General features: G+C 44.1%; 1 protein-coding gene across 1 annotated transcript in view; it reads right to left on the minus strand.

Moving 5' to 3' along the window:
* HBS1L (HBS1 like translational GTPase) overlaps nucleotides 1-5455 on the minus strand; it is a 111424-nt gene extending 105969 nt beyond the window's left edge. Inside the window, exon 1 of the mRNA XM_018556948.1 lies at nucleotides 5282-5455. Coding sequence (XP_018412450.1) covers nucleotides 5282-5324 — 43 coding nt within the window. The 5' untranslated portion in view covers nucleotides 5325-5455. The remainder of the gene's footprint in view (nucleotides 1-5281) is intronic.
* Nucleotides 5456-10493: the final 5038 nt, after the last annotated feature.

Consider the following 10493-nt stretch of genomic DNA (forward strand, 5'->3'; position numbering starts at 1 on the left):
ATGTGAAACACCCGGTAACGGGTGTGTGCAATGGTCGGGTCTTTTCTGCCCGTGCGTGCAACCCGCCAATGCTGCAGTGCCGTCCTTTCGTTTTTTTACTACGGGCGGACGGCAAGTGGTTAAACAGACTATTGCCGCTGGGACTCTGTTTAAACTTGCAAAGCCGACTGTCGGCTTTACAACACGGACGCACGCACAATTTGTAACGTGGGCATGTTGGGTATCGTTTTACTCGTTGTAACCGCATCTTTTATATTTCATTAAAAAAAAAATCGGTATTTTGTTGTGTTTTGGGGCATTTAATTAAGCTTTTCACTAAATGTTGGGGTTTAATAAGGAGTTGCACTAATATGTTGCACTAATATTGCGCAACATAAAAATTTGCAACTACCACCATTTTATTCTATAGGGTCTTGGCATTCAGAAAATATATAATGTCTGGGGGTTTTAAGTCATTTTCAGGCCTAAAATGTGGAATATAACATGGGTGCAAAAAATGAAAAAAAGGCCTGTCATGAAGGGGTGACAGTCTACACAAACTTAAGAAGGATGAAAGTAACTGTTTTTTATTTGGTCTTGAACTCTTGTTTGTGCATCTTCTAGTTAAAAGGAGAACTATGGGGTTAGGGCTTTTCCCCATAGTTCTCCTAAGTCACGCCTCTCTGCCGTGAAAGGATTGAGAAGTGAGCGAACACCGGTATGTGTTCGCTCACTTCCCGATCTACTGAGCCGACCTGTGACAGTCTCATTGTCACAGGTCGGCTAGAACTATGAGGATGAGTGAAAAGCACCCACCTCATAGTTCTCCTTTAAGCTGGCCATATACTGTTAGATTTTAGGTGTTTATATGAAAAATCTTGTCAGTACATTCTATAATGCCATTAGAGACGTAAAGAATGTTTGTCCAGTATTTTGTTCAATTTTAACATTTGATTTTGGAAATTATTGGAGTTTATCAAAGGGGGAAAAAAAAAACCCACTCACTGATAGAATTTTGCTCAGTCAAGAAAAAGTTTCCATCCTGTCCATTTGATTTTTTTCACCACTACAGAGGAAAATTGATTATATCGATATGACCTCATTAACTATTAGAAAATAGACTACACATTCCAACAACAATTTATTTTCAAATAAAATTCTATGGCCAGCTTTAACAAATTGCTAGCTAGTGGGAGCTGCTGTTTGACTATAGCAATTATAGTGGCTGCTGTAAAAAAACAGAACTTGTTAATAGTGTTCATTAACACAACATCAGCTGCAGCCTTTAGGCCCCTTTCACATGAGCGAGCTGGACCCGATCAGATGCTCTATGCAAGTCTATGGGGAGCCGTGTGTAAACAAACAACCGTCCACTTGCATTCGACCCCAGCTAGGTCCGGAAAAGCATTGTGCTGGATCGGGGGTAATCCGATGTAAACAGTCTGTTTCCTTCCGATTCCCCAGACACACATGGGGTCCAGTAGCTTCAGATTTTACCTCCAAAAAAACTGTACGGACGTAACTGAGGTGACATCCGCTCCATACTGGTGTGATCAAGAGAGGAGCTGTTGACGGATCCTCTCCTGCCACGCTCGTCTGAAAGGGGCCTTAGGGCTTGTTCACACCATGTCTGGACCAGATCCGGACCAGGGCGTTTTTGGTCTGCACCTGAAATGCATCCCAATGTATTCCTATGGTATTTCTGGGCTCTGTTCAAACCAGTGCAGTCCGTTCCGATGCCGGGAAAGAAAATGCTACATGCACTATTTTTTCTGGTCTGGAACGCAACAAATTGCATGTAAACACATGCAAATGCACTGGACTGCACATAAAAGCTAATTTTAAGCAAAATAAATGCACAGAAACACGTCAAAAACACATCAAAATACGCACTGCACAGTGTTTGCAAGAACGCATCAAAATCCAATCCGGAAATTGTGTGAACAAGCCCTGAGAGATACAAAGTAACATTGTTGTTTCTTTTGTCTTTACTGTTGAATCCATCTGCAGATCAAAGAGGTGAGCTGTAATCTGCAAAGTCAGCTAAATTAGAAAATCTACTCTTCCCAATACTTAGAGGTAGCATTGGAACCTGCAGCTGTCACACGCTTGCTCTATATATCATGTGACCATTGACTGCTAAGCTCTTGGTGTCTTCTCCCTGCAGATAAGCACTCATTGGAGCGACAGACAGGGAAGGCAGCAGGCATAGCTGGTTCTGGCTCTAGAACAGCCTCTCCGAAGTGGGGAGGCATCTGGCTTCATTAGGGGTGCCTTGAAATTTGAATTGGGCTGCAACAACTCATCCATTTAATCGATAATGAGAATCATTGTCAACAATTCTCATTATCAATCAGTTGATTGTTCAATTAGTTGTTTCATGGGCTCTGTCCCCCCTCTGATCTCCGCTGCTCCTAGCGGTGGATGGGAGGGGAAACAGACCGCTGCTGCCAGTGCTCAGCACTGGATCGTGCAGTACTGTGATTACAAAAAATATGCATGCAGTTAAATTCTGAAGTAAACTTTATGTTTTTAACATTCCATTTGTGTTTTTTATTTAAATTGTTATTTTTTTTAATCCGATTAATCGAAAAAACAATAGGCCACCTAATCGATTATGAAAATAATCATTAGTTGCAGCCCTAATTTTCAAACAGCGTCATGCCTTTCCTTTGTGCAGGTGGGCCAGCCGCCAGTATCATGAAAAGGTATGCCGCTAATTCAGGAGGGGCGAGATCCATTCATCCAGCCTTCTTATGTGATGGTAGGACTCTGATGTAAATTGTAAAGGGAGGACTAAGGACTCAGATGTGATGGGGCTGAGAACTCCTAATTAGAAGGGGTGCTCCTGATGTTAAGGGGGGATTATGATCTTAAAGGTGCTCCTACTATGAAGGGGAACAGATAAGAGTCTGGTATGGATTTTGGAGGGACCACCCATTGTTTTTTACATTCACGTTTTTTTCACATTTTAAAACCAGGGTGCCTTGAGATTTTCCATACTTTTAAAGGGTGACGAGACTCAAAAAAAAAGTATAAAAAGGTTGATTAAGGTACAGCATGTTGTGCTGAACTGCAACGCATGGCCAAGAGGTGCATTGGGGTGCTATTCAAATGAATGGCAGCACAATGCACCTAGCACACAATAACTCACTAGGTGAGCTGTGCATCACCATGCATTAAATCCACAAATAACGCAACTCTATTGAGTGAATAGGCTTTAATGCTGCTTTAATTTTAAACCACCACTAATCAAAGTAGAGAAAAGGTGGGCCTTTTGTCTATGGAACTGCTGTCATCAGGGGGGCCAACTGCAAGCACCAGGAGGAGACAGAGGGCTTCTGCTTACATAGGAAACAAAGATGACAGAGCAGGATGGGATGTACAAGCAAAAAGGTAACACACATATGGGAATTTGCACTATTCACTTGGCCTATTCACAGCAGCAACTGCCTTAGGCTCTGTTCACACCTAGGCGTATCGAATATGCGCGTTTGTCGCCAAAATGTGCGCCAAACGCACGTTTCCGAGGGCTACTTGGCTGTATCCCAAAGGAAACGCGCGACAAAAACGCCGCAAAGAAGCTCATGTACCTTTTCAGGCGTAGGCCGTTTTGTAGCGTGTTCAGACGGGCTGAAATACGGCAAGGTGTGAACCATACCCATAGAAAACAATGGGATTTTCATGTTTGAGCGTTTTGTAGAGCGTTGAACGCGCTACAAAACGTACAGGTGTGAACCAGGCCTTAGAACACACTGCGGCCTTTTGTTTTCAGTAGACTAGGGCTGCAACAACTAATCGAAATAATCGATTAATTGAAAATAATCGTTAGCTGCAGCTCTACAGTAGACCTATATTGAAATACACAACATGACATTTGCTTCAGTTCCATCGGCCCCAGTGGGGTGCAGGGGTGTGGAATTCCTATCACCCGACGCCCGGTACAGGCAGTTTCGGGCGACGGGCGAGTAGTTTTTTAATACATTCAGCCCTGCTCCGGACAAGCAGAGCGAAATGTATATTGTGGAGCCGCTGCTCGTTTTCATACAAGTGATCTAATCAGATCACTTGCATGAAGCGAGAATCGGCGATCCTGTCCGGCCCCCACGCCGTGATTTTCGGGGGTCCCCCGCTCCTCTGGTGGTCACCACTGCACGGGAGCTCACCATAGAGCCGGCAGAGCAGGCGAAGCACTTCCTTTCTTCGTCTGCTCTGTGCTATCACTGAGACCGTGGCACTGTAATCACAGCGCCACCTGTCTCAGCTGTCAGGAACTACACAACATCAGTTCTGTGTTGGAGGGCAGGTTCCATAAAGAGAACCTGTCACCTCCAAACTATCACATAGAGGATTTTAACACCATATGTGATAGGAATAAAATAAAAAATTAAAAAACTTTTTAAAAAGTTATAAAAAAGTAAAAAATAATATATATAAAAAAAATTTTTTAACCCTTTCGCTGCCAAGGACGTACGTCGTACGGAGCTACAAAAGTGCTTCCAGCTGGCCAGCTCAGTACGTCGTACGGACCTGGCATTTACAGTTCTACTATAAGCTGATGGTCGCTTTAGCGACCATCAGCTTATAGTAGAACTGTTCAGCAGACTGTCCCCTTTAGCGACCATCAGCTTATAGTAGAACTGTTCAGCAGACTGTCCCCTCTGACAGCAGCAGAGGGCGGGTGCAATAGCCAGCTTGCTACTGACTATTGCAAATTGAAATAGCCAATAGCAATCTAGCTATTCATTCCTATGCCGTTGTTTTTTGCATTGTGATGGCAGCAGCTGTCAGAATACTAAAAAAAAAACCAGCAGATAGCAAAAGAAGCTAATGCTTCCCTTGCTATTTGCCAACATTTCAAGAGGGTGCTCCCTTCCTTTTTTGTGCACCCCCCCCCGGCTGGGGGTCAGAGGGCACCTCCCTGAAATTACATTTCAGGTTGGGATCCCTGCTAGGCCCCCAGGCATCACAAAAAGTGCCTTCTGACTCCACTCTGCATCCCTTGCAACCCCCTACTGGTCTTTTGCTACATTTACCCACAAATGGCCAAAACTAGTCAGGAGAGGGTAAATGAAGAGCAAGTAAATGCTAAACGTTGATGCTGCCATCTATAATTACCCAGCAGCCTAGGCACCTGACCACTTGTGCCATAGGGTAGGGCTCTCTCTCCCACTCATTACACAACGCTATCTAACGTGCTGAGCTAGCTTAGCTCCTTCCTTGCCATATGTCTTCATACAGTACTATAGGAAGGCCTCTCTCATACCCCGCCCCTTTATGGGCCATGAGTGCAGCTGCTCACCCTCGTCATAGTTGTATCCGCGCACGTTCCGATGCCTGGCCATGTTCCACGGTTCTACGTCCCTCTATCACTCCAGCCTTCAGCACCCGTCCGTCATCTCTCCATACACAATTCCACCGGCGCCACGACTCCGCAACCGAACGTCACCGCTCCGACGGTGTCGCATGAAGAGGACCGGCCACTAGAGAACCACATAAAAACGACACATGCTCTAAAAATTGTCTCCTAAAAAAAAAACCCCACACGTGTTGAAGCGGCAGCCATATTCTCGAAGACCAAAACTCAAAGCATTCCTATCTATAACCAGCAGGGAAGGTATAATGTGGTAATGAAACCACCAGTCTGGCGGTTTTTTTTTTTTTCAATCAGTTTTATTAGGTAACCCAAAATAACAATTCTATGTGTAATATGCCACAAAGATAAGTGTGTGTAGATTCCTAATAATTGGCTTCTCTTAATAAATTGTTTTTGCTCCGTTAATTATACAGTTAAAACTGTTGTTCTTGCCCAAATCATGCAAGCTTTAAAAGAGAATGATGTGGATGCCAGATAACGGGGAGTTTACTGTTTATTGAGTGTGTTCAGGTTTGTCCTCATATTACACAGTTTTGGTAAATCTAAAGGAGGTTGTACAATCAGATTGTATAAAGTAAGGCCAGCTTATTGCTCATTAGGTAGAACAGCTGGACAGCTACCTTTAAATATCTTCAGCCCCTCTCACAGACCTTTAAGCCAAAACTAGCAATCTGTAGTTGTAGACCTTTAAAGGAGAACTATGAGGTGAGTGCTTTTCACTCACCTCATAGTTCTAGCCGACCCGTGACAATAAAACTGTCACAGGTCGGCTCAGTAGATCGGGAGGTGAGCGAACACATACCGGCGTTCGCTCGCCTCTCGATCCTGTCACGGCTCTCTGCCGTGACAGGGGAGGGGCTGGATTCCCCCCGCTCCGATCCGCCAGCGCTGACTGGCGGAACGGAGGGGGCGGGTACAGCTGGCTCTGCCTCTGGATAGGCAGAGCCAGCTGTCAGTCACGCAGCTGGGCGGATCTAGACATAATTGTCGGGATCCGCTTCAGCTGCGGCGTCTTAGTATACCGCGAGCAGCAGCTCGCGGTATGCGGCGTCTCAGTATACCGCGAGCTACAGCTCACGGTATAGTGAGCCTAGGCTGACGGGAGGACGCTAGTTTGTGTCCTCCAGTTACCCTAAGGAGAACTATGGTGAAAAGCCTTAACCCCATAGTTCTAAAGCTTCCCCCCAGCAGCAGGTCTAAGAAGCATGCATTGGACCTCTCTGGAGATTTACCTTTTACAGGCAGCAGGCCTAAGAGAGAAGGACTTCTGGTCTCACATCCTCATCCGGCAACAGGCTTGAGACTGGACCCTTTACAACGTCATCCTCTCTAGGCAAAGCCTGAAGAGAAGAACCCTTCTCAAAGGACTCCCCAAATATTTCTTCCCTTACTCAGCCTACATCATTGGTCTAAACCCCTCAGTGATGTGCTGGGGCAGAACAAATATTCATAACCCACAACATTGTAACATCTTACTCTGTCTCTTGGGAACACTCCCCAGTAGCAGGCAGAAGCAAACAATCCCGTGGGCTTAGAAGAAACCTAACAAACCCAGATAACCTAAACAAAAGCTCAGACTGGCTACAGCCTAGCAGTAAACACTACATTTAGACTAGGGACACTTCAGCTTAAGGGAGGATTCCTACATTTGTATCTATGGAACAGAAATGAGCATGAACATTTTTATTTATTAAAATATGAAATTTGACTGAGCACTCATCCATTAAAAATATTTTGTTACTCCTGCAAGTGTGACAAAACAAAACTGAAGTTTAAAGTGTATGTAAATGCTGCCCATTCTCTTTTCTTATACAGTCTCTTAACTTACACTGGGTCTCCCAAGTATCAAATACCACATCCTCACAGTGACAGTGAAACAAAAAGGCTGTGCTCTAACGTTTTCACAGGGCTGAGGACTCACTCTCTACGCCCATGTAATGGGTGTCAGAGCAGCCCATCACTAACACCAATACTGTCATATGAGTTTAAGGAGAATGCCCCTGATAAATAGAGGTACTGTGTAGGTTTCTTTGCTATTGGACATCAACAAAGCACAGATTTACATTAGGAGAAACATGTATGTAGTGAACCTTGCCCAAAGTAGGGTTACTTCCCAACAATGAGATGCAGGCATTTGTCCAGAAGCCAGAGTTCCATTGCGGGCATCTGCGCATGTGTATGCGGCTGGCTTGGCTCCCAGCTTATTTGAACTCTTTTCGCTACTCTGTGTTCCTGTGACCCCAACCACCGCTCCTGCCTGACACCCTGTACCTCTCTGTCTGCACGTTACTGACCCTGTCTTGTTCCTGACTTCACTGCTGTTTGTTGCCTGGTACTGCTCTGCCCGCCTGTTAACGACCCGGCTAGTTCTGACTACAGCTCTTCTGGAACTCTGCTCTTTTTGTGACTCTCTCCTCTTTGTTTCCTGCCCAGGAGCCGTTGGCATCATAGAGACTGACCTTTCCTGCCACGGTGACAACATCAACCGCACTCATGCCACTCCATGTCCCTGCACAATTGTTCTCCCATCCAAAGGCTCTGGGACTAGAGCGACAAGGGAGGCCGCCCTCCTCAAATCAGACTCCACAAAGCTACATAACAGCACTGTTCCGATATTTTGATAACCGGTGGGGTCCACTATCAAAATACAATAGCCACAGCGGGAGATTCCTTCATTCATGTTTTTTCAGCCCAAAAGCTAAAAAAAAAAAAAAAAACTAACAGTCTATACTCAGCTTAAGTACACTTAAAAGAGAACTATGGGGTAAGTGATTTTCCCCATAGTTCTCTTATGGGTAACGGGAGGGCACATAGTAGCGTCCATCCGTGACCCAAAGCTCAGTATATCACAGGCTATAGCTCGGGACAGAGCGCCGCAGCCGGGACAGATACAGACATTACTGTCGAGATCCACCCAGCTGCGTGAGTGACAGCTGGCTCTGCCTAACTAGAGGCAGAGCCAGCTGTACCCTCCCCCTCCCAGTCCGTTCCTCCAGTCAGCGCTGGATGATCGGGGGGGATCCCTGCGGGGAGCGGTGACTGACAGTGACGGCTCTCTGCAGGGACATGATCGAGAAGTGAGTATGTGTTCGCTCACTTCCCGATCTATTGAGCCGACGTGTGACAGTTTCATTGTCACAGGTCGGCTCGAACTATGAGGATGAGTGATTTTCACTCACCGCATAGTTCTCTTTTGAGCTTATTTAAAGCTGGTCATACACTAGCAGATTTTCAAACAAAGTTTCGTACGAAAGATCTTTCTTTACCACCCAATAATGCCATCAGACACTTGACAAAAAATGTGGTTTGATTCTAATGTTTGATTTTGGAATTAATGGCGTTTCCTGAACGAGTACCACATTCACTATTAGAATTTCATTCATTCGAGAAAAAAAATTCCATCCTGCTCCTTCAAGTTTTTCTCTCACTACGGTTGAAATTGAGCATCGGTTTGACCCCATTAGCTAACAGAAAGTCGAAAGAAAGATGTTTCATATGAAAGTTCTTTCGAAAATCTAAGCAGTGTATGGCCAGCCAAACTCCAAAAATATTTAGTAGATTAGCAAGTTCCTTGCTTAGTGTTCTTCCCGAAACAGGGTGTCCCAGGGACAAGAAGTGGTAGCAAATCTTCCCATTAGAATAACAAAGGGTTTGAACCTTTGTGTGTTTTTACTGTCTTGGCTTCTTGTCCATTTCTTTTTGTGGGACAGGAAGAGAAATGTCCCTAGTGGGGCCACAAGCATCAAGAGTGGCAGCAGTTCACACTATTCTACTCTCTACTGCAAACTAGAAAGGTTTTGGCCACATCTGAGCTGTAATGAATTCCTTTAACTACATTTTTTCACTACTGGATGTTCCATAACATCCAGGAATATACTGTATATGCTAATATGGGCAAGTATAAAGTGACTTGCAGTGAAAAAGTCAGTGAAAATCTACAGACTGTTTATAGTATATTGCCCCTTTTAAAACCAGCTGCATTAATACATGGGAACCAGCAAGAGAACACAAACACAAGGGACGGTTAAATTAATTTTGTAGATTAATGCTGTGGGGGTGTGAGAGGCAACAAAGGCCCTACAACATTAAATACATACAATAATTTGTGGTCTACCCAAAACTTAGCTTTAGGCAGAGGTTCGCTCCATACAGCAGATGCTCTAGGCAAAATTTTAAAAAAACTTTTAAATGGGAAAAGACCTATTGTAAAATGAAACACAAAGACCTGGCTATACACAGTTTTGGCCCATTAAAGAACTAGCATCTGTTTTGCTTTTTATCAGTAGCAGTGACTCAGTAAAAATAAACTCCCCCTGGCTAATTCACAGTAAAGTTTTCACAAAGAAACATTTATGCAGTGTAATTGCACAATTCACCCCCGTAAAGCTTTCTTCTCTGGTGCTGAAGTTTGAAGAAAAGGATTTGGCATAATCTGTGATGATAATCACCGGTGAGAAGGATGTTCAGATTGTAACAATTTGTCCTTAACTGGCCTTCCTGCACCTTAGCCATGAAGCCTTACATGTACCGCAACATAGACCCATGGGGCTGTACTGCTAAATGGATATTAAAACAAGGAAGTGAAAATGAGGAAAAGGAAACTACCCTGAATGGTCCTAAAGCAGACATAAAGCCCCTAAGAAAAAGTTTAACTTATGACATAATGTGCAAGTATGCACAAAACATTATGGCACACTTACTGACAAGTGTGCTCTACTCTGGCCAATCTTTGCTGTCAGTAACCGCTATGTTCACTGCCACCACTATATAGAGGTTAGAAGCAGCAGTTTAATGATAGAAGAGACTCTGCCTATCTATTCTGTCCAAAAACTCTACTTTCTGCCAGTTTTTTTTATATTTTAGGTTTACTTAAGCTTACTAGCATGTGTCAACCAATCTCCTCTGTAATCTTCTGCTTGGTGTTCTGTAGTAGCTAATTGGAACTGTGTGTAAAGTTGACAGTATGCAGCCACCAAGAGCCATATTAACTGTGCATGGTACAAAAAAGTTGACATAGTTACATGAGGCTTTAATGGCTTATTTAGGTAGTAGACCATGTATCCTAAATACATTATCCCTGTCTTTGTTTTTTGTTTTGTATTTCCTGTGTTCTCCCCTTGTCAGCTAATTTAGAAAT

The sequence above is a fragment of the Nanorana parkeri genome, unplaced genomic scaffold, assembly GCF_000935625.1.
Source record: "Nanorana parkeri isolate BGI_ZX_2015 unplaced genomic scaffold, ASM93562v1 scaffold259, whole genome shotgun sequence".
Taxonomy (NCBI): domain Eukaryota; kingdom Metazoa; phylum Chordata; class Amphibia; order Anura; family Dicroglossidae; genus Nanorana; species Nanorana parkeri.